Source organism: Tupaia chinensis, unplaced genomic scaffold, assembly GCF_000334495.1.
Source record: "Tupaia chinensis unplaced genomic scaffold, TupChi_1.0 Scaffold000341_1, whole genome shotgun sequence".
NCBI lineage: Eukaryota > Metazoa > Chordata > Mammalia > Scandentia > Tupaiidae > Tupaia > Tupaia belangeri.
In genome coordinates, this window is record NW_006159835.1 from 2,107,979 (window position 1) to 2,132,967 (window position 24,989).

Here is a 24,989-nt window from a genome sequence, read left to right on the forward strand (position 1 = left end):
TTTTGCTACATAAACTGGAATAACTGAGCTATCTCTCAAACACAAGGAAATTGAGGAACTTACGTAGTTGCCAAGTGTAATGGACACATGCTAAAAAGCAGGGAAGCATGTACATGTTTTCTTGGTGCTGATGAAGGTGCTAGTGCACTCAATATTGTTTTGTACATCAAAGAATTCAATACTATTTATTTGTGATAGTGTTATGTTGGAGAACACAGGAAGATGTTAGTAATGGGAGATGAGTCATATAGGCTTTTCGCTTGATGAAAGGTCATAAGTTTATTATTGAAATAAGAACAAATTTTGTCAGGTATCTGCTACTGACATTGGACCTACAAACTTTTGGAGAGAAAAGATGAGAAATGCTGAACAAGTAAATAAATACAGGATTCTTCTTGGACTTGCACATCAGCCGATATGCAATCTTTTTAACTTGTGTCTGTCCACAAAGAAAAAAAAGCTGGAGTGTTTATAGGCTCCCTTCGGTAACCTCAGATGACTGAGCAATTTAGAATGTTCTTTATTCATGGGAAACTTGTAAAGACTATGACTTTCATGTGGAAAACAATGGTCAAAAGGAAACACCCAGTGATTCTGATTTTAGTTTTTATTAAGGCATTTTAAAAGTTTAAGCAAACATTACATGTCTCTTTAATTTGTTAACAGGAGAGAGAGAGCAGGGTGTGTGTGTGTTGTGTAATACTCATCTTGGAATGACTGAATGCTTGTACTTCAAGTTTGCATTTACATTCAAATACTCTAGGTGTGTGGCTATTACTCAGCACCTACACCACCCATGAGAAATTTTATTTTGATCACACATTACCTATTTTAAAGAAAACAAATATAATGTTAGCAAGACTTGAGCCAATTTTTCAACCTCTGTACAGTTATTTATTAGAACTGAGATCTCAACCTCAGTTTGGAATCAGATGATTATTATGATATAATTCTAAGTACTTACGGAGGTTAGATCTAATTTAGGTTTTATCAGAACAGAGCCACCTGTATCCATGCAAGAATGGAGCATATGTGCGAGTCATTATGTATGAGTTGTAAAACTGGAAACGGGGAGATGGAGTGGCGGCAGGGAGGAGGCATGGTGGTTAAAGGTACTGGACTCCCACATGACCGGTCACAGTTCAATTCCCAGAACTGGTAGTTTGCTTTCTCACATTCTCTATCTCTCACTCTGTCCCTTTCTGTTCAAATTAAAATAAACAAATAAATAAAGTTAAATAATTCTTAAAAAAATAAAATTGGAAACAATTGAGAAATGCAGTTCCAGAACAACAGAAAACAACTCAACTGTCTCATTCTTTCAACTAAAGTCTCAAAATATTTGAAGTTGGAGCCAGCAGATAACGTAGCTGTTACATAGCTGGACTCCCACATGGACCTGGTGGCTTGAAAATCATGCTGGGTGCATAAGCCTGCATGCCCAAGATCCCTGGAGAAGAATGGAGGAGAAGGGATTGTGGCGGCGTGGCCATCCCACGGGGGGTAGGGGTGGAGGGGTGTAAAGAGTGAATTCTCACTTTGCCTCACTGTTTCTGTCTCTCTCTCCAGCAAGTGCAAATGCCCTTAAGGCATAAACCTCAAAGAAAAGGTTGGTCTCTATAGTTCTCTTAAATCATATCTTTTCAAAAGCACTGTGCCTTCAATCTTCACTCACTTGATGCTGTTTCTGTACACTGTAAGACTCTTTTAGTACTCTGAACCAAAGCCCCTAGTAAAAATACAACACCTAGAGGTAAAACTGTGCTCAAAATAGGATCTGACCAATGCAGAGTAGAGAGATAATATTTTTCCTTTCATATAAAGCAATCACTCTCAACTTTCATTCCTCAAAGGAGTTTTTTTTTTTTTTTTATTTCCCTCCAAATCCACATATCGTATATTTTGAAAGATTTTCCTATTAAACTGTATTCTTAGTTCCAGCCTTGGTGGTGCAGTTGGTAGCATATTGAACTATAGTGCTGGAAGTCATCTGGCTGGCTGCAGGTTCATACCCACTGGACCTGAATATATGCTGAGTGTCATCACACCGAAGACCCTGGTAAGCAAGAAGGCTGTAGGAAGGGGGTCTGGTTACACCAGGGGAAGGTATCTGTCTGTGTCTCTTACATGTGCATGTTCACATGTGCTATTTCACAAATAAAAACAAATCAAAAAAACTCTACTTTTAAAAGAGTAATTATAGGAACCAGCAGTTGGCATAATGGCTCTGTCGCCAGACTCCCATGTAGTCGACGGCAGTTCAAGTCCCGAACCCGGTGGCTTAAAATAACGCCAGGCACGTGTGTATACGTGCCCAAGATCCCAAGAGAATGGAGGAGAAGGGACTGTGGCGTGGCCATCCCCCCTGGTGGGAGGTCATTTCTTGCTTTCTGTCTCTCTGGTAAGCGCACGCCCCCTATAAAAAAAAAAAAAAAAAAAAAAATCTCTCAAAGAAAAAGAGTATTTTCCCCAAGATCCAAATCACGTTTATACACTGAAGTGCATGTATTTCCAAGGAAAGCAAAAATCCATCTGTCGACTCAGTTCAACCAAACAAACTGGGATGTTGGAAAAGTCGTGACACGTTTTTGCACAGAAAAATACATCATGCCTTGGGAACCAGCAGTTAGAGTAATGGCTATGTCGCTGGACTCCCACGTAGTCGATCGTGGTTCGCGTCCTGGACCCGGTGGCTTAAAACTCACGCCGGGCATGTGTGCGTGCGTGCCCAAGATCCCAAGAGGAGAATGGAGGAGAAGGGATTGCGGCGTGACCGTCCCCTCTGGGGGGTGATTTCTCGCTTTCTGTCTCTCTGTCTCTCTCTGTCTGTCTGGCGAGCGCACACGCCCTATAGCAAAAATCTCTCCAAAAAAAAAAAAAATACATCATGCCTTTTCAAATGACCCACTAATTATTTAGAGTTTTGAAAACTGTTAAATATTTTATGGTTCTCCTTTATTCTACACCAATTACTTACATCAGAAAGACCTAAAGAGTTCTCCTTTGATGAACACCAATTACTTACATCAGAAAGACCTAAAGGCCCAAGAATTCCAGGCTGGGAATCACTCATGTGATATAGTATTTCTGTTAGTAAAGTTGAAGATTGCTGTCCTTCTGGAACAGTGTGATTTAGGGGTAACTGCTATATAATAAATGGCTCATTTTAAAAATTACAATTTGATGAGCTTTTATACATATGCAAACAAGTATGAAACCATAGCCATAATCAAGATAATAAACATTTCCATTTCTGTGCCCATTTTTAGTTCCTCCATTCAGCTCCATTGGGCAACTACTTACCTGCTTTCTCTCACTATGGAGAAGTTTTAAACCAGTGATACTACATAGTCTGTACTTTTTTCTGGTCTAGCTTCTTTCTCCTGGCATAATGACTTTTAGAATAATTTATATACTTATATCAATGATTTGTTTCTCTTTATTACTGAGTAGTATTCCATTTTATTCATTTGTCTGTTGATGGACATTTGGATTATTTTCTGTTATTGAAATAAAGCTGTTAAAATATTTTTATATATGGCTTTCTGTAGACGTATGCTTCCGTTTCTCCTCAGTGAATACTTAAGAACTGAACCGCAGGGTTGAACAGGGGTATGTTTAACTTTTTAGGGACTAATTGTTTCTAAAATGGTCATACCCTTTAGAAATCTGAGAGTTCTATAAGAGTTCCAGTGGCCCTACACCCTTGACAATACTTAGTATAGTCTTTTAAATTTTATCCATTTGAGAGGATGTGTAGTGGTATTTTATTAGGGTTTAACTTGTATTTTCTTGTTCATAGATGAAGTTGAACATTTTTTCATATGCTTCTTGGCCATTCTTATAACTTCTTTTGTGAAATGTATGTTCAATTTTTTTTCTCTTTATTATTGAGTTAAAACAATTCTTTATATATTCTGGGTAGAAGTCTTCTGTCAGATGTGTGTTTTGCAGGTAATTTCTGGCCAACTATGGCTTGTGTTTTCATTTTTGTAAAGGATTTAAAAAGAGGGAACCAGCAGTTAGCGTAATGGCTATGTCGCTGGACTCCCACGTAGTAGACCGTGGTTCACGTCCTGGACCCGGTGGCTTCAAACTCACGCCGGGCGCGTGTGCGTGCGTGCCCAAGATCCCGAGAGGAGAATGGAGGAGAAGGGATTGCAGCGTGACCATCCCCCCTGGGGGGTGATTTCTCGCTTTCTGTCTCTATGTCTCTCTCTGTCTGGCGAGCGCACGCGCCCTATAGCGAAAACCTCTCCAAAAAAAAAAGAGAAAATTGTTTTAACTTTGATTAAGTCCAAATTAACCATCTTTTTTTCTTGATCCTTTGTGAGTTTTTTTGCACTTTATGTAATAAATCTTTGCTTTAGCCAAGGTCACTAAGATTTTTCCCTATGCTTTCTTCTTGTAGTGTGTTTTAGTTCTTACATTTAGGTATAGATCTATTTTTACTTAAATGTCATCTACTGTGGGAGGTCAGAGTTGTTTTTTTGCTGTTCTTGAGAGAGAAACATGAACATCTAATTGTTCAAGAACCATTTGTCGAAGATTCTTTTCCTAACTCACTTCTCTTGCTGGCTTTGTCAAAAAACAGCAGCAATATAAGTATGGATTTATTTTTGGACTCTCTCATATATTTGTAGTCCATCTATAGGCCAATATCATAATGTCTTGGTTAATGGGTCTTACAATCACTGTAAGTCTTTGAATTTTGTTCTTTTTTGAAATTGTTCTGGCAATTGTAGGTTCTTTCTAATTGTATATACATTTTTAAAGTAGCTTCTTAATTACAAAGCATGCTAAATTTCTGATTGGATTAGCACTTAATCTATATGTTAACTAAAAAGAGTAGATATCTTTGAATCCATGGCCATTTCTTTCCATTGGTTTCACTCCTTAATTTCTCTTAGCAATACTCTATTGTTTTCAGTGTACACATATTACACCTCTTTGTTCAAATTAATCCCTAAGGTTCTGTTTTAGGGTTTTTTGTTTTTGTTTTTTTTTGTTTATTTTTTTTTTTGAGAGACTTTTTGCTATATGGCACGTATGATCACTGGAGAGACAGAGAAAGAGAAAGTAAGAAAGTGAGAAACTACTATCCCCCCTCCCCAGAGGGAATGGCTATGCTACAATCCCTTCTCTATTCTCCTTCTGAACTTTTAGGCACACACACGTGCACACACACGTACACACACACACACACACACACATGCACCCAGTATGAGTTTCAAGCCTCTAGGTCCAGGGCTAAAACTTCAGTTGGCCATGTGGGAGTCCTGCGCCTTAACTACTATGCCACCTGCTGGCCCTTGTTTTGGATGTTTTTATAAATGTAATTTTAAAATGTCTATTTCTGATTATGTATTGTTATTATCAACATAATTTCTACACTGATCTTATATATCAGAACCTTATTATAATTCTATGGGTCTTTTTGAAGATTCTTATGGTTTTCTCTCTTTTTTCTTTTTTAATTAGCTACACACTCATAGGCGTGGAGGAGAGAAAGAAAGCATTCCCCTTGGGGAATGGTCCCTTCTCTTCTATTTTTCCCTTCTTTTGGGATTTTGGGCTTGCACACACAAGCACCTGGCATGTTTCTCAAGCTGCTGAGTCTGGAACTTGAACCACACCATTAACCAGGTGGGATCCAGCTGCCTTAACCTCCATATTATGAACTAGCCCATGGTTTTCTACATAAACAATTATGTCACCTGTGAAAAAAAGACTGTCTACAAATAACATTATATATAAGAAGCTTAAAACATTTATCCTTCAATTTTCCTATTCAGCCTTATACCACGATTGTCATACAGTTTACTCGTACACATTATAAAACTAAGAATATATTATAATTTAAGCCTTAAACTGTTGTCTTTTGAAGAGATTTTTTAAAGAATAAGGCAAGTATTTAATATATACTAATCTATTTGCCATTCCCTGTGCTCTTCACTTCTTTGCGCAGATCCAAATTTCCAAATGATGCCATTTTTCTCCTGCCTGAGGACTTCTTTTTTAACATTTTTTTTTCTTTTTAGCAAATCTGATAGTAGGAATTCTCTCAGCTTTTTGATGCTTGGGAAATTTCATTATTTTGCCTGTTGGCAAGGAGTGGAGGGCTAGGAATAGAAATTTGTACTGATAGTGGGGCCCGCAGGCGGTGTGGTAGTTAATGTGGCTGGACTCCCACATGGCTGACCATAGTTTGAGTCTCGGATCTGGCGGCTTGCTTTCTCACTTTCCTTCTCTCTCTGGTCAACTTCAAAATAATAATAATAATAATATAATGACAAGGAATAAAGTTAAATAAAAAATAATTAAAAAGGAAATTTGTGCTGATAGGATTTTTGTGTTGGTTTCTTTAGTACTTCAAGCATATCATCACGTTGCCTCTGACTTGAATGATTTTTATTGAGAAGTCTTGCTATGATTTTCTTCATGTTTCCTGTACTTGAGGCTCATCTCACATCTGAACCCGTAGGTTTATACATTTTTAAAATTTCTAGCATTTTTGGCTACTATTTCTTCAAATATTTTTTTCTATCTCCCTCACCCTCTCTCCTCTCCTTATGTAACTTTAATCTTACATATTAGACCACAACTCACTGATCCTCTGTTCATTTTCCTTTTCTTATGTTTCAATCTGGACAGTCTGTACCGCTCTGTCTTTAGGTTCACCAATATTTCTGTCAGCAGTATCTAAAATGGGTTAACTATATATATCCAGTAGTTGACTTCATCTCAGCCTTTGTATTTCTCATCTCTATAAATTCAATTTGGAATTTTTATATCATCCATGCTCATGTTTTGTTTGAACACCCAGAATGTATTTATAACAGTTATTTAGCATGCTTGTCTAGTCATCTGTCTCATTTCTGCATCCATCTCTAATGACTAGGTTTTTCTCTTCATTTTGGGTCAGATTTTCCTGCTTACTACAGGCCTGATGTATTTTTTACTGGCTGTCAGCATGAATTTTATGTTTTGGATGCTGGGTTTTTTGGTACATCCTTAAATATTCTTGAATTTTGAGTAGAATGCAGTAAAGTTACTCAGAATCAGTTTGATTCTTTTGAGTCTTGCCTTTATGTTTTATAAGGTAGTCGCAGAACAGTGCTTAGTCTAGGATCTGGCTCCACCACAGAGGCACTATCCTTCTGAGGACCATACTGATATCCCAGTGTTATGAAGTTTTTCCTCTCCAGCTGGTGGGCACACAGACTATTCTTGGTCCTGAACAAACACTGGGATTGTTCTGTTTCTTGGTCCTCAGTACTTTTCTCACATGCATGCTCTGATCAATTTTTAGCATTATACTCAAGAAGAATCATCTATAGATCCCTTAAAGTCTATGAGTAAGTTCTCTTATTTGTTTTTCTGTCCACAAAACCTAGCCACTTCAGTACCCATAGGGCATATGTGCCTGCCAGACAGAAACAGAGACAGTAAGAGGGCAAGTAAGAAATCACTTCCCCAGGGGATGGCCATGCTGCAAGTCTTTCGCCTCCATTCTCCTCCTGGGACTTTGGGCACATATGCACATGTACCTGACACGATTTTCAAGCTGCTGGGTTTGGGACTTGAATGGTGGTTGGCCATTTGAGAGCCCAATGCTTTAAGCACCATGCCACCGGATGACCCCTTGTTGCTTTTTAAATACACTCAGGGCCAGGGTCTGTAGTCATGAAGGCTGTGTACTGTACAAATTCAGATTATAAAGCAAATATATTCTCTTTTTGTTCACTCCCTAGATTTGGGCAAAATGGTAGCCCTAATCACACTATTCACTCACATGAGTTTGTGATAAGTCATTTATTCATTCATTCATTTATTTACATTCCCAGGAAGCAAGTGTGCATGTGAGCACATGAGAGAGAAAACACTTCCCCAGTGGGCATGATCACGCCACAGTCTTTTTTCCTTCATTCTTCATCCTGTCAGGGTTTTGGGCATGCATGCTGGTGTGTTTTTCAAGCCGGTGTGGCCAAGATCTAAACCATGGTTGGCCATCTGGGATCAGTTTAATTGATGAGCTACAGAGCCAGTCCATAACCCTAATTTAGAAATGTTTTGGTATTATTGTTTAGCATTCAAATAAGTTTTCTCATCAAATCAATATGATAAATGATTATTTGGTTCCCACAACAGATCTGTACTAGAACTGAAATATAAAGCATACAATATTCAATTAAAAACCGAAATAACATTTATATCGTGGTTTCTTTGAGAAGACAAGATTAGAATTCTAGACAGACATTCCCAGAACATATCTCTCTTATTCATTTGTTTATGGTGCAGATAGCCCAACACAGAAGAGAGGGCGAGAATAAGGGTTAAGATTATAAAAATTTAGCTGGAGGATGAAATGGATACCCACCTAAGTTATATTACAGAAGGATCACTTTAGTTAATAGAGAGACTGACTTGTGATGATTGAAAAATTAAATATACTTACTCATCCAACTCTTCTTCTTCACTTTTAGAACTATCAGCATAGAGGTACTTGCTCATGTCCACGGGTCGTATATTTTTTCTTTTTGTAGAATGGGGAGGAGAATCCTTAATAGTTACAAAAGTTTCTGGCTCATCAAATGGGTTCAAATATTGTGGAGTCTGTACCTCTTTAAAGGGATTATAGATGTTATAAAAAGATTCCTCTGTTTTTTTAGGTGAGGCTGTTTCAGTGATCGGTTCTATAAAATAACAGAAAAAGATGAATTAAAATTCATACTCCATGATATTTTCTTACATTTTTAACATTTTCAAAACATGCAAGCTTAAACTAATAAAATCTATAGGGCTGAAAAAATGCAAAGCAGTAACAAAACAAGAATATATTTTAGAGGGGCTATCAAATCCTGTAGTTCAGAAGAAGTGACATCTAAGAGCTTTATCTACTTCTCCAGGAATGGTGCTCCTCAAAATGGTATCTTTGAATTATTAATCTTTCATGAGAGCCTTTAGAGTTTCTCATATTAACATTACCACATGCCAATTTTGGAAATTTTAACTTTCTTAGAGGTGTAATATTATATTATCACTTATTTGATATCATTATACTAGCATGTCACAAACCTGATGTATAATAAATTTCTACTTTTTTGGAGGGGAAGAGAGATGTTTGCTTAGGGTTAGTGTGCTCACTGGAGAGACAGAAAGTGATAAATCACCTCCCAGGAGTATGGTCAGGCTGCAATCCTTTCTCCATTCTTCTCTTGGGAATTTTTTGGCCTGGCCTGAACCATGGTCAATCAACCATGTGGGAATCCAGCACCTTAACTGCTACACCACCTGCTGGCTCCATAAATTTCTACCTTTCAAAGAATATATTAAGGGTCCAGCCTATGAAATCGTGGTTTACGGGACTGACTACGTAGTTTAAGTCCCAGACCTGGTGGCTTGGAACAACACACTGTTGGTATAAGTATGTGCCCAAAATCCTGAAAGGAGGGCAAAATGTAGAAAGGATTGCAGTGTGGCCATTCCCTTGGGGGTTGCTTTCTCACTTTTCCATCTCTCCCTCTTTCTCTGAAGCATGCACATACCCTCTGACAAATTAAACAAAAAAAAAAGAAGAGAAAAAAATAAAATGGATTAAAGTTTGAAATGATCTTCCCACACATCACTAAATTTGTTTCCTGAAAGTCTTTAAGAGCAGGTTTCTGTATGCTGTAAGAACTTAAATCTTTAGAATTTTTAATCAGATGATTAAAAAAAATTTTTTTTTCATTTTAACCTGGATCCAATTAATACTCTGACAGGAGTGGCATAATTAGGAGATGGAAAAAAAAAAAAAAGACACAGGATAATCAGATTGAAAGCACTATATAAACTCTTTTTTTAATAATTCTTTTTTAAAAATAATTATTTATTTCATTTTATTTATTTATTTTAATTTGACCAGAGAGAGACACACAGAGAGAAAAAGAGAGAGAGGGAAACTGAGAAAGTGAGCCACCAGGTCCGGGACTCGAACTGTGGTTGGCCATGTGGGAGTGTCCAGTGCCTTAACCACCACGCCACCTGCTGGTCCCCATCACTATATAAACTCTTATTGGTAAGCTGACAGACATGTTACCACAAATTATTTTTTTTTTTACTTGTCTTAGGGCACATGTGCTCTCTAAGATAGAGACAGAGAAATGGAGAGAGGAGAAAGCACTCCCTTATAGGGAATGGTCATACTACAGTCCCTTCTCCATCTCTCCCTCCTTTCAAGATTTTATACATGTACATACATGCACTCAAGTATGTTTCTCAAGCAGTCAGCTTTCTTAACTACAAGGCCATGGGCTGACCCCTACTCTAAATTCTTCTAAATTTTATTACTTCAAATTTCAGTTTGAAAACAAAAATAAAACTTTGTCTTACAACACAAAAACCACTACAAAAGCATGTCTTCCAACAATACTTATGAAGTACTTAAAATAAGGTTTATCTTCAATATTTTTAAATATTTTAAAACAAAACCAGAATTTGTAATAAAACTGTCAAAATTTGCCCATAGATTTTTCTAATAAATATTTTCCCAAATGGGAGAAAAGTTTCAGAGAGCCAATAATCATAGTACATTAAAAATAGTTTTAATTATGCCATGCAACTCTAACAAAATACTCTAGGAGAGGAAAGAAGAAAAGTAGTAACTGAAAATTTCAAGAAAAATTTTAACTTTCAAAAACAACATTTCAAGCAACTTATTCTCATTATCATAAAACTTTCCATGATTGGGGCTGGCAGGTGGCATGATGGTTAAGGTGCTGGATATGGCCAACTACGGTTCGAGTCTCGGACCCAGTGGCTTGCTTTTTCACTTTCCCTCTGTCTCTCTGACTCTCTCTGGTCAAATTAAAAAGCAATAAATTAAATAAAATAACCCTTTAAAAAAATGTCCATGACTGAAAACTATTAAGTTGTCAGAAAAGTCATGATGTATTTTTCTGTTTTTCTATGTCAAAATACGTTGTGACTTTTTCGGTGGCCCAGTATTAATGACCTTTACATTTTTAAAGTCAAGCTACTTAGACATTAGCCCAGAGAATCTATTTTATTTTTGTATTTAAAAAATATAACAAAACAGAATACTTTTCGATTGAAATTCTGTTTACTACAGTAAATTAATTTTAAATGTAAAGGAGAATTCACAAAATTATGATAAATCAATACTGAAATAAACTTAAACATAGCCAATGTTAGAGATTTACTAAATTTGTACTTTTTAAAAATGTTTCTTTCTCTTTCTCTCTTTTTTTAATGAAAGAGAGAGAGAGGTACCCTTGGCAAGGTCTTAAATGCTGCAACACTCCCCCTAGACTCCCAGCAAGCCAGGATCACAGGCATGTGTGGGTGCACCCAGTATCCTCAGATTTACCCAGAATCCAAACCAGGGCCCCCCATGGAGTTTCAGTATCATGCAGTGAAGCACTACTGCCTGCACCACAGTGGTTGAGTCTAAAACTGTATACCTTTTATAACACCACAAAATTAATATTCAAACTTACTACTCCTAGAATCTTCGTAACAATATAAGTGTAGCATTTAATCTCCATAAGAAAGAGGGAGTACAGTTTTGCCTACTCAATTTTTTTAAAGATTTATTTATTCAATTTTACTTATCATTATTATTATTTTAAAATTTGCTATAGGGCACATGCACTCACCAGAGAAAGACAGACAGACAGAAAGAGAGAGAGAGAGAGAAAGCCACCAGGTCTGGGACTTAAACTGTGGTTGGCCCTGTGGGAGTCCAGCACCCCAACCACCACACCACCTGCTGGCCCTGCCTATTCAATTTTTTTTCTTAACAAATATCAGGGCCTGGTTGGCTCAGGGGCATGGCAGTAACATGCTACTCAAGCAATGCTGGATCCATTTAAAAGATCACAGGTTCAGTTACCCACATAATCAAGTTGGGCACACACAATCACGGTCACTGCTGACTAGGAAAGCTGAAGGGAATCACAGTGTGAGACCCTGTTGAGGATGCTTGTCTGCCTGGCTGTCTCTCACTTTCCCTGAAAAAACAAACAAACAAACTTACAAAGTATTAGGGCTCAAATCCCTAAGAAACTGACAAAATAGGTCAAAATAAATAAGATTTTTATTTTTACCTTCAGAAGGAACATTGAAAAAATCAGTCCAAAAAATTCATTAGTTACAAATCCAAAAGCAAGAAAGTATTCAAACTAGAGACCAAGATGTAAAGATGGTAGAACAGCCAACAACAAAGGAGGGGTAAATATAAGATTACTTCATATAAAAGCTAACAAATACATTTAATAACTTTCTAAATGGGAAGCTCATGAACATAAGAGGAGAACTAATGCTGTAAATGCAAAACCTATAAGAGAAATAAAGGTGTAAAAGTAAAAAAAAAAATAGAAATTGCAACATGTTTTTTTCTTTTCCAAATACTTTTGTTACTTGAGGATACAAGCTTTTGTTTATTTTTTTCTTTTTAGTTTTTGCTACAAAATATATATATATATCTTCTTAGCTCTACAGGCATAATTAAAGATTCCAAAGTGCATTGGCTTGGCTCTTCTAAATAGAAATGTAATCTTATGTGTTATCTGCTATTCCCTTCTACACCTTGAAAAGCAGACTCACACATAAAAAAAATTACTTATTTGATTTTGAAATGGAAAACTCAAATACTGATGTCTCAAAATATTTTGGTAATTTTTCAAATTCAATATATGCAGAAGTACACCGTATGCAACTGAAGAGAAGCTATGCGGATGAAAGAAGACTCCAACTCTATCACCAGTTACTCAGGTTCAAATCACTTAAATGCTCTGGACCTCAGCTTCCTAGTCTGTGAAAACAGATAGCGGAACTAACTGCCTCTAAGATTTACTGTAACGTTCATTAAGATTTTAAATATGTTCACCATATACAGAAACACGATAAAATAAAATCTCATTAATTACAATTTACTAATTTGGAGTCTAGTAAGAAGGGAGAAAGTAAAGGGAGAAGAGAAGAAGGGATTATGAAATGATACTTTCTTAAAGAGTGAACCCTAAAGCTGAAATCTCATTTTTCCACCATAATAGGCAGTAGCAAAATTTGTAAAAGCTCATGAAGCTCTCTTAAGAGTAGTCAAAAGATGTAAATAGTGGTTAATCATTCTTGCATTTACTTTGAGCAGAGTTTAATTAAACAGAAGTCTCACATCTTCAATAGCCCTTATCCAGGCTTTAAAAGGTCAAAACTATTTGATAAGGAAAATGACTCGGGGGGAAAATACCCTGGTTTGATTCCTTACAAGCATGTTGTGAAGAGGATGGCAGTGGCTCTCAGCCTCCTATCTGCACTATGCTGCCGCGTGCACAGCTCATTCTCGTAATTACGGTTCTCAGTCAGAGACTTAGAATTTTGAGAGCAGAGGGGCTCCTCAGATTCTCTACGTGTTAGGGCAGAGGAACTGTACAGAGGAGCTACCTCCTCTTCCCCAGTATCAGCATGTTCCACCACCTGCCTTCACTTGGTAGGCCCAAATGAATGAGCCTTTACAGTATGCTAGTTACATAAAGGCAGCCAGATCATACCAATAGCATGGTAGGAATCCCAGACCCAGCAGCTTAAGAAAAATGCCAGGTGCCTGTGTATGGGTGTTCAAAATACCAAAAGGAGGAAGAAATGGAGGAAAAGGGATTGTGGCATGACTATTCCTTGTGTGTGTGTGGGGGGGTGCTTTCTCTTCTCCCCAACTCCGTCTCTCTCTGGTGAGCACATGTACTCTCTAACAAATAAACCTCCATATAATTGTTTATGTAAGGTTTCTTTTTTTCTTTAAAAACAAGCCAATGGAAGCTACTCAGAATTGATGGTATAAAACATAAAAATATTATCATTATAACTAAAAATTATTTTTGAGTATTTTAAGACAACATTTTCCTGCCCTTAGAGTTCAAGAGAACTTCACTACATAGACTTTAAAAGTACAAAAAACTTGCTACCTTCTGAGTCAGGATCTCCAAATGGATTTAATTCTGCAACATCAGGATCATCAAATGGATTTGAATTCACAGTAGCCATGTCCTTTCCTGCTTCATCCAAAAAGTTAAGTTTGTTGATAAGCTCTGAAAATAAACATATGTGTTAGCTCACTATAGTTCTGGGTAAGCATAATTATAGATCTTTCATGAAACATTTCAAATTATAAAAATGCACACTTACAATACCTGCAAATAATAAGATATAGCATTTTAACAACAGCAGAATGTCATTTGTGTATTTTGTAGCATACCAACATTTTCCAATAAACCAAGACAAACACATGCATATGCATTTGAAAATTTTATCAAATAATGAACTATACTAAAGAAACTTTTATCTGAGTTTAATTCAATATAATAAAAAGAGATCCTGTAAATTTTTAGAAAAAAATTCTTCTCTCCTGACTATGAATAACTGAAATGAGCTTAATATAAGCAAATATGCAAAAAATAGTGTATACATAGTATATAAGCTCACTGAAGAAACAGTCATGTTTTATGACCAAGTAGTATCTTACAAGATGTTTTTAAAAATTTTTTTTTTGGAGAGCTTTTTGCTATAGGGCGCGTGCGCTCACCAGACAGACAGAGAGAGACAGAGAGAGAGAAAGCGAGAAATCACCCCTCCAGGGGGGGATGGCCACGCCGCAATCCCTTCTCCTCCAGTCTCCTCTGGGGATCTTGGGCACGCACGCCCACGCGCCCGGCGTGAGTTTTAAGCCACCAGGTCCAGGACGCGAACCGCGGTCGACTACGTGGGAGTCCAGCGACATAGCTATTACGCTAACTGCTGGTCCCTTACAAGATGTTTTAAAATCACTCTCTATTAAGGATCCTCATATAAGACTTTCCTGAAGATGGTAAGTTCTGTTATCGTGTTGCCTGTTGGTGCACTACAAATTACCAAAGAAAACATTCAAGAAAAACACAAAGACAAAACTGACAGCTAAGGACAGACAGAAGTCAAGAGGTAGCAGGTCACAGTAAATACAGGCAATCAGAAGCGGAAAGAAAGGAGGAAAGCTCTTAGACCTTCAGAGGAACTGGCTGATTTAGCTGAAGGCATATTTGCTTGCTTTATGCAGTCATCTTGATCTTCATCTAAGCTGCTCAGAGCATTCAACTGGTTTACAATTTCTGTAAACAGAAGCCAGTCGAGACAAATGTAAGGTAAGGTCATTTAATTAAAGAGCAATAGAAGCATGCTGTTACTCAAAAGACAAAGAGAGGAGATGTTTGGTTAATCAAGAGAATACATTCAGAAGATGTTATTCTGATGAACTATATAAACTGATACTCACTTAACTGAATATTACAGTGTAATATTCATTTTAAAATAAAAAGTATTTTACTGTTAAAACTTATATTAGTAACATAAAACTTATGTTAATAAACACAAAACAAAGATAATAAGTAACCCAAGAGGTTGACACTAGCCTTCAGCAATCACATTAAGCATTTGTAACATAAGATTGTGCTTTACACACATATGTTGAAATAGAATAAAAAAATATTGATATTGTAGAAAATATCCAATATCCGGTTTATGATATTCTAAATTTAAATAAAAGAATTTAAGAATATCACTATGTGAACTACATATACAAGTTCTTGCTCATGTTCTAGAATTCTAAAAATCAGAATAAAATAAGAGCAAGCAAGAGCTACTATGTATTTTTTGTTTTCTATGGAATCTGTCCTTTTAAGACAACTTAAATATTTGCTTTAGTAAATCTTACAATTTAGCCAATAAGAGATGGAACAAAAAGAGAAGAGAGAAAAACTGTAAAATAAGAAAGAATTTGTCTTGAGCATAGTTTGTGTATGTGTGTGTTTGTGTGTTTATGTCATATCTATCTTAGACAACTCTTAAGTATGTGAAATTATCATTCACTGGGTGAAAATTATACAATTTAAAAATACATTAAGAGCCTTCTAGGCTATAATAGTTAGGACTTGATGTTTCCAAAGTTAGCACCTAGAAGTAAGTTAGATGTAAGGATATACCAAACCAATCTACATCATTCAGTGGGAAAGAAAGAAAATAGAAAACAGCTACAAATTTGACATGAAAAGTTCTGCCCTTTAACATTGTCTATCAAAATATACAAACTAAATTTTATTTCAAATAATGACTGCCTTTATCCATTTATCTATTGAATAAATACGTATTGGTCTATGCCAAGTTCTATGCTTGAGATATAAGGAAGGGAAAAAAACAAATAGTAATGTCCTTTTAGAATTTACATCCTGTAAGACATAAATTAGTAGTGGAACAGACTTAATAAATTACTACTATAATAGATCTTTGTGCCAAATACATTTGTAAAGTTAATAACCTTATAAATTTCCCTTGTCTAAATGAGAAAACGTATTTCACATGAAAAAAATTATTTGTAATAGTCAAAGTATGTCACAGAAAATGAGTAAATACATTTGATTAAACACAATGAGCTCTTTAGTTCAGTTTGAATAAGAATGAATAGTCAGACTCATAAAGTATATTTTCCCATTTCATTCTACCGGTAGTTTTAAACCCCACTCTGACTCAAGTTAACCTAGCAAATTTTTCAGTAGGTAGAATGCATTCATGTTACCAGGCTAGGACTAGTAGTGCTTCCCACTACTAGTCCCTCTACCTCTGTAATTTTTAGAAAAATAAAAAAGAGTAAAAGATCTCATGATGGGTTTCTTCTTCATTAATTACTAGCTGTGTATATTTTTTAATTGTAAATAGAAGCTGTGGGACACAGTGCTATGTACCTGTAATCCCAGCTACTCTGGAGGCTGAGGCAGGCATAAGATCCTATCTAAAACATTACATGTGTGTGTGTACATGCACAAATGCACTCTTGCAAACAGACTTTTATTTTGAAGTATGAAATAGAAAAAGAAATATTTATGACCTTACTTTTTTAAGCTGTGGTAAAGGTTCTGCATATATTATCAGTTTATTATTGTATATAGCCTGAGGTATTATTATTATCTATCTTATCTTGTATATCAATATATTTGCCCTGTATATATTTTCAGATGTGCAAATATTATGTCATTTTTAAAAGACATTGCTCAAAGACTTACAGTTTTCTTTTAACAGCTAAGACATTTTAATACTTGTTATTAAATGTAATCTCAATGAGTGGAACACAATCACTAATCAAACATTTTATATCATGAGCAGTATAAGAAATACTTTAGAAATATGAGGCTTAGCCCTTACCTTCAAAATATTACTATTATTACATGGTTTTAGGTATGTGTATATTCACTTAAATGTTATGAAGATGACTTTATTATAAAATTAAATTACTTACATTAAACTCATCATGCTTTTGGGGATACCTAACAACCACTGATAACCATTTTCTCAATAACTAAACCAAAGTAATTTCTTCTTTTTATTCTCTTTATTAATGACAAATAATCCTTCCTATCCTAGTAACTTTTTCTTTTAATTGTTAGCTTAAGTAATCCTTATTATTTTTTTTAGGTATGTAAAAACTTCATTTTTTATTATTATTACTCATATATTAAATTGCTATACATCATTTAGATTGTGAAGAGATTTTACCCAGCATGATATACACCTCAGTCCAGCCCAGTTGAGACTATTATACACATCATCATCAACAGATAATAAACCTTATCTGTATCCCACAAGTGTCCTACCTCTCCATTCCCCCCCAAATTTCCTTTCCTATGCTCTTCCCCTCCCATACTCTCCACTTTGTCTCTAAGTGTCCATTACAATTTTTAATACTTTTATGTTCTCCAGTCTTTCAGTCTCTACCATAGAGTGCGGACAGTCAGTATATGTTAAGTGGCGACATACAATGTCTCTCTTTCATAGCCTGACTTGTTCACTCAGCAACAAATCTTCCATATTCATCCACTTTCTATCAAATTCGAGGGCCTTGTTGATTTTAATGGCTGAATAGTATTCCATAGAGAATATGTGCCACAATTTTTCAATCCATTCTTCTGTTTGTGGACATCTAGGTTGGTTCCATGTCTTAGTAATCGTGAATAATGCTGCAATGAAAATAGTTGTGCTAAAGTTTTTCTGACTGAGTGCTCTCCTGTCCTTTGGGTAGATACCCAGGAGTAAAATTGCTAGATCATATAGTAGTTCTATTTGAAAGTCGTTGAGGAACTTCCATATCATTCTCCACAGTGGCTGAACCAATTTACATTCTTTTTTTTTTTCTTTTTCTTTTTTTGAAGAGGTTTTCTTTTTGTTGTTATAGGGCACGTGCACTCGCCAGACAGACAGAGAGAGACAGAGAGACAGAAAGCGAGAAATCACCCCCCAGGGGGGATGGTCATGCCGCAATCCCTTCTCCTCCATTCTCCTCTCGGGATCTTGGGCACGCACACACGTTCCCGGAGTGAGTTTAAGCCACCGGGTCCGGGACTCGAACTGCGGTCGACTACGTGGGAGTCCAGTGACATAGCCATTATGCTAACTGCTGGTCCCCAATTTAAATTCCTACCAACAGTGGAGGAGTGTTCCCCTTTCACCATATCCCCTCGAGTACTTATCATTATTTGTTTTTTTAATCTTCACCATTCTGACTGGGGTTAGGTGGTATCTCATTGTGGTTTTGACCTGCATCTCCCTTACAATGCGGGATGTCAAGCATTTTTTCATATGCTTTTTGGCTGCTCTATGTCTTCCTTAGAGAGTTGTTTATTCAGCTCATTTTCCCATCTTTTAATTGGGTTAATCATTTTCTTCTGGGTAAGCTGCTTGAGTTCTCTGTGTATTCTGGTTATCAATCCCTTAGCTGAGGCACAGTTAACAAAAATTCTCTCCCATTACAAGGGTTGTCAATTCACACTAATTACAGGGTTCTTCGCTGTGCAGAAACTCCTTAATCTGATGTAATCCCACCCGTCTAGGGGATTATTGCCTGTGCTTTGGGATCTTGCTTAAGAAGTCTTTGCCTAGGGGGACCAGCAGTTGGTGTAATGGCTATGCTGCTGGATTCACATGTAGTCAACCATGGTTTGAGTCCCGGACCTGGTGGCTTAGACTCATGCTGGGCGCGTGTGCGTGCATGCCTAAGGTCCCGAGAGGAGAATGGAGGAGAAGGGATTGTGGTATGGCCATCCCACCTGGGGGGTGATTTCTCGCTTTCTGTCTCTCTCTGTCTTTCTGGCAAGCACATGCTCCCTATAGCCAAAAGCCTCTAAAAAAAAAAAGAGAAGAAGGAGAAGGAGGAGGAGGAGGAGAAGAAGAAAAGAAGAAGAAGAAAAAGAAAAGAAGAAGAGAAGAAGACGACGATGACAACGAAATCGTCGTTGTCATTGTCGTCGTCTTTGCCTACCCCGATGTCTCCCAGAGTATCCCTAGTGTTTTCCACCAGTTTTATAGTTTGCGGTCTTAGGCCTAGAGCCTCTGGCTTTAGAACTTTCATTCACATTAACAGAATAAAAAGGCAATTTGGGTTTTCTATGTCAATAATGACCTTATTTAGTATGTAAATAAATGTTAATCTTAAAAAAAGCAACCTCTAAAGAAGTATCAGTTATCTATTTAATAAACACTTATCAAGTACCTGTTATATGCCTATACTAGTATCTGCTCTCATGGCTTTATATATTAGTGGGATTGACAGACAAAAAAAGGAATACATAGTACACAATAAATACTATGATTGAGATAGTGGTTTAGGCTATGTGAAACTGGAAGAGAGGCACAAAGTTCACTTTGAGGTCAGAAGGACTTTCTACATTTGAGCTAATACAAGACATATATATTATTAGTAGTAGAAGAGGAAAGAGAAGCATTCCATAAGGTTACAAGGGAGGCAAACAGAACATGACATACTTGATTAACTGTAAGTTGTATAGGATCTAAGACACCAGGGATGATGAATAAAGTACCATCATGAAATTTACTGTGACCAAACTAAAGAATGTAAACTTCATGCTGAGAACTACAGGGATCCACTGAAATATCAAATGTATATTATATTGGGTCATCAGAAAACTCATAAGGAATTTTTTCCTGTTTTTCTATGCAAAAATGCATCAACCCAACAACCTAAGAGAAACAATTCCAGTAGGAACTTGAAAGCAGTATTTGAGAAAAAAAAAAAAAGAAAGCAAGATGAAGCATTATTACTCCATGAGAGAAGGCACTCAATAAATATTTGTTAAAGAATAAAATGAGAAGAAAGATTTGATAGTTATTTTGAATGGGAAGAGGAAAAAGGATCTTGGATAAGCACCAGATTTAAGTGTTAGGTGACTTGTGGAGAGTAGTTCTAGCACTGCAAAGGGTCAGTTTGGGACAGCCTGTGAAACCTCCCATGAAAATATTTCAGTTTGCAGTTGCTATGTGAGTCTGTAGCCTAAAATATATAATGTATTTCTCCTTCTGAATAAGTACACTTCTGGACCAGGTGGCGGCGCAGTGGTAATGCTACTGGAACCACATGGGGAAGGTCTTGTGTTTTTGTCCCAGGACCTCCCTAAGCATACTGGGTACACAAGTGACCAGTTAAGACAGGAAAAAGATTGCAGAATGAAGACCTTGTTAGGACTGCATGCCTGTCTGTGTGTCTGACTCTCTTGCATGAAATAAAAAAATAAGTTTCTTTTTTTTCCAGAGAAATTTTTGCTATAGGGCATATGTGCTCGCTGGAAAGACAGAGACACAGAAAGCAAGAAGTCACCCCCCAGGGAGGATGGTGATACTGCAATCCCTTCTTCATTTTTCTCTCAGGATCTTGGGCACGCACACACATGTGCCTGGCATGAGTTTTAAGCTATCAGGTCCGGGACTCAAACCTACAACTATGTGGGAATCCAGTGACAGAACCATTAATACCATCTTCTAGTCCCGAAATAAATGAACTTTTAAAAAAATTAAAATGTGCTTTCCTTTTTCTTCCAAATTTACTATAGTGTTTTCTTTCTTTTTTTTAAGTTTATTTATTTCTTCCACGACAGGGAGGAGAGAGGAGGGGTGGAGCAAGGAGGAGACAGCTATTTTTGACAAGTTCTCCCCATGCCATGACTTGCCCCCCACCCCATCAGTCTGCGAGCCAGCTAGAATCATGGGGGGGGGGGTACTCGACATGCTCAAATCAAACTAATCTCTGAATTCATGGCCTTCCCATATGGCTCCAGCATTGTACATAGCAGCACCCTACTGCCTATTCCACTACAGCCAAGCCAATGTTTTATATTTAGAATCTGAAAAAGTTCAAAACTAAAAAGATTAATAACAAAAATGTATTCTGAAAATTTTTAATGGGAATTTTCCCAGTAATACACTACAATGACCAAAAACAACTTCCAATATTATGTAATATTTATTACTTATTAAAGCTTTGTTTTACTGAAAATGTACACATCTGGGAAATGCTAATGAACAGTGAAACAGTACAAACCAATTTCTAATCCAGTACTACTCAAATTGAGCAATAAACTTGTAGTACAGAGCATTCACTGTAACAGTCTGTCAGTCCGAGCTTGCTTCATGTTGGTGAGAAAAAGAAGGGAAATTAAATTAGGGGCAGGCAATCGAAGCAAAGGGTCAAGTAATTTGAGACTCTTCTTTACTGTTAGGAAGGCAGAAGAAGATAGAAATTGACCACCAGAGATTATCACATTGAACAAAATAAAAAGAATGGAGGTGGCCGCATGAAGAGTTGGTAGCTTTTTCCTTTTAAGAAAGTCTGTAGTTGAGTTAAAAGAAAAAAATAAACTACCTGAAGCTAGAAAATTCCTATAAATCTTCCAGTAGCCTCATTCTTGTCTAAAGTAAAACAAGATATAGTACAGGTATATCTTATTTTAAGATGGTCTAAAATAGTAACACGTCAACTTCTTGGCAGGGAACAAGGTGAAAAGATGTCATTTTTCTCACAGGCTTAAGTCCATAAATATTTTATTTACTTATTTGTTTGTTTGTTTGTTTTTAAAGAGAGATTTCTGCCAAGCACATGCACTCCCTGGAGACACAGAACAGAAAGTGAGAAATCACCCCCCCCCGGGGGGATGGCCATGCCACAATCCCTTCTCCATTCTACTCTCAGGATTTTAGGCACATGTGCTTGACGTGAGTTTTAAGCGCTAGTCCCGGCACTTGAACCGCGATCAACTACGTGGAAGCCATGAGATCATCTGCTGGTCCCAATATCTGATTTATAGATAAATATAACAGGTTAAATAATGTGATTTTCAATTCCTAGCAGGGAAGGGAGGGGCTGCTCCAGTAAAGTAGTCTTCTCTCTCCCTGCATTTTCAACCTCTGTCTCTGCAACTGTTCCTTCCCAATGACTTACTAATATGATTATATTGCTCCCAATTTTAAAAAATCCCTCAATCATTTTTTTACATAACCTTAAATATGAAAACGCAAAACCATGGTGTCTGTAATTTCTCACTTAACAGTGATCTTTCAATTCACTGCAGTCTGCTCTTATCCCTACCTTTATCCATCTCCCAAAGTACAATCAATCTCATTAAGGTCACCAATGTGTGTGGGTATGTGTATATTTTTTATTCTTAACTAAGACAGTATCTTGCTGTGTCATGACTCTCCTGCCTCTACTTGCTGAGTAGTGAAGTGGGATTGCAATTGCACACCACTGCATCCTAGCTTTTAGACTGAACCAGGCCTTCCATGTCGTCTCAGTCTGACAGACAGGGCCTCAGCAGCTTGCACCACTGCAGCTGGGCTGACCAGTATGTACTCTAATTGGCAATTGTTCCAGATAACTTTTTAGCTGTTATCACATCTGACTTCCATTTCAATAAACATAACCATTATTTTCATGAAATTCCTTCTGCCCTTCTAGGACACTGGTATCTCCTGATTATTTACAGATCGCTTTGATATTTCTGTCTTGATCTTTTCCTCTGCCTCTTAAATGCTGTTATTCCTAGGATCTCATAATAGGTCCCATTGTTTTTTCCCTCCTAAATCTGTTCTTGCTGGAAAAAAATCATCTATTCTTTCAGTTTAACCACACACATAAAAGAAGATAATTCTCAACTATATATGAAGTGTAAGAACTTGAATTTCTGCCTAGTGAGCATTTCTACCCTAATGCCCCTAGACATTCTCCTAATACATACAAAACTGGATTTCAACAGTTGTGCATCTCTGGAAATAAGACCTGTGTCAGATATACACTTAGAGACTATTTTCTTTCTTCTTTTTTAGGTTTTTGCCATAGGACATATGTGCTTGTTAGAGAGAGACAGTGAGAGGGAAAGTGAGAAATAAACCCTTGGAGGGATGACCACGCACCAATCCCTTCCCCTTCTGGGGACCAAGTTAAGGACTTGAACCAAGGTGGGCCTTAACCACCACACCACCTACTGGTCCCATGATTATTTTCTTTTATTCTGTGATTAGATTATTTTATTTCATTTTTAAAAAGAGTTATTGATTCAATTTTATTGATATTTATTTATTTATTAAATTTGACAAGAGAGAGAGAGAGAAATTGAGAAAGGAAGCCACCAGGTCTGGGACTCAAGACATAGTCAGCCATGTGGGAGTCCAGCACCTTAATCACCATGCCACCTGCTAGCCCCAATAATTTATTTTAATAAGCGTAGCTTTTTATCTTTGTTGAAATCTAATTTCTAGAATTTTTCTTTTATGGTATTATTTTCAGTGTCCTGTGTAAGAACCTTCTGTCTACTCTTGGATCATAATATCATCCTATGCTTTTGTTTCTGTCCTTTTTTTCCTCCCAGAATCTCTTTTATTTTTTTAGAGGTTTTTGCCTTAGGACATGTGCACTCACCAGAGAAAGACAGACAGAAGAGATAGACACAGTGAGAAGGAAAGTGTGAAATCATCCCCAAGCCGGGGATGGCCATGTCTCAATCCCTTCTCCTCCATTCTCCTCCCAGCATTTAGGGCACACACACACATGCACCTTCTAGGTCCAGGACTCAAACCATGGTCGTCCATGTGGGAGTCCAGAGACATAACTGCTGCACCATCTGCTGGTCCCTTTTTCCAGAATCTTTGTAACTTCAAGCTTCTACATTTAGGTCTATAACCTATGTTGAATTAATGCTTGCATGTGCTGCAAGGCAGACACTTAGATTCTTTTTTTTTTTTTCATTTGTTGAAATGATTCTATTCTCCCCACTGAGTTATGTTAGCACCTTTTTTGAAAATTAATTGACCAAATAAACTTGGGTCTATTTCAGGATTGTCCATTTTGCCTGATCTATTTGTCTGTGTTGTGCTGGTATAACACTACACTGATTATCACAGCCTTCTAGTAAATCTCGTTGTCAGCTAATATTACTATTAGAATTCCTTTTTTTGCTTTTTCAAGAGTTACTTGGTTACTCAGGTCCTTTGCATCTCCAAATATATTTTAGATCCTGATTTCAATTTGTGTCTATATATATAGGCACAAATTTGTGTGTGTGTGTGTGTGTGTGTAGGCCCACAGGGTCAACCATGGTTTGAATCCCGGACCTAGTAGCTTGCAGTCTCATTTTACCCCCTGATCCCCACCATCTCTCTCTGGTGTGCATGTGACTTATAGCAAGTTTAAAAAATAATAATAAATTACTATTCTCTCATACTCTTTTTCTGATGTGCATATGTACCCTATAGCAAAATGATATTGAAAACATTTGTTGAGAAACTTAGCCATTTTATCAAATACTTTTTCTTCCATCAACTGACATATTTATATGATTTCCCCCCTTTATTTTGTTAATATGGTTAAGCCTACTTCAAATACCTAGGGTGAACTTTCAGAAAACTCTTGGCTTCTCTCATAAATATTGGAAGGGCTGAGTGCTGTCAGATGGGTTCTCAATATTAGCAAAATTCTCCCATAGTCTTGGGGATAGGGGCTGCTAGATAATGTTCAGCTGTCTTTAGTACAAATAAAACAATCCAGAGTTTAAGACACAGGAAGTAGGCTGAATCTGGAGTCTGTTTCTTCTGCTATTTCTTCTACTCTGAGTTGACTCATGTGAGTTCTA

The 24,989-nt window shown here is 36.9% G+C and overlaps 1 protein-coding gene across 9 annotated transcripts in view; it reads right to left on the minus strand.

Annotated features, from left to right (window-relative positions):
- EHBP1 (EH domain binding protein 1) overlaps positions 1 to 24,989 on the minus strand; it is a 587,840-nt gene that overhangs the window by 222,306 nt on the left and 340,545 nt on the right. For 7 of the 9 annotated variants that reach the window (XM_027773334.1, XM_027773333.1, XM_006152207.3 and 4 more), the window contains 3 exons: positions 15,036 to 15,140; positions 13,965 to 14,087; positions 8,459 to 8,696 (listed from right to left, as the gene is read on the minus strand). In XM_027773334.1, coding sequence (XP_027629135.1) covers positions 8,459 to 8,696; positions 13,965 to 14,087; positions 15,036 to 15,140 — 466 coding nt within the window. The remainder of the gene's footprint in view (positions 1 to 8,458; positions 8,697 to 13,964; positions 14,088 to 15,035; positions 15,141 to 24,989) is intronic. The other 2 variants (XM_027773335.1, XM_006152213.3) reach the window with 1 other exon arrangement.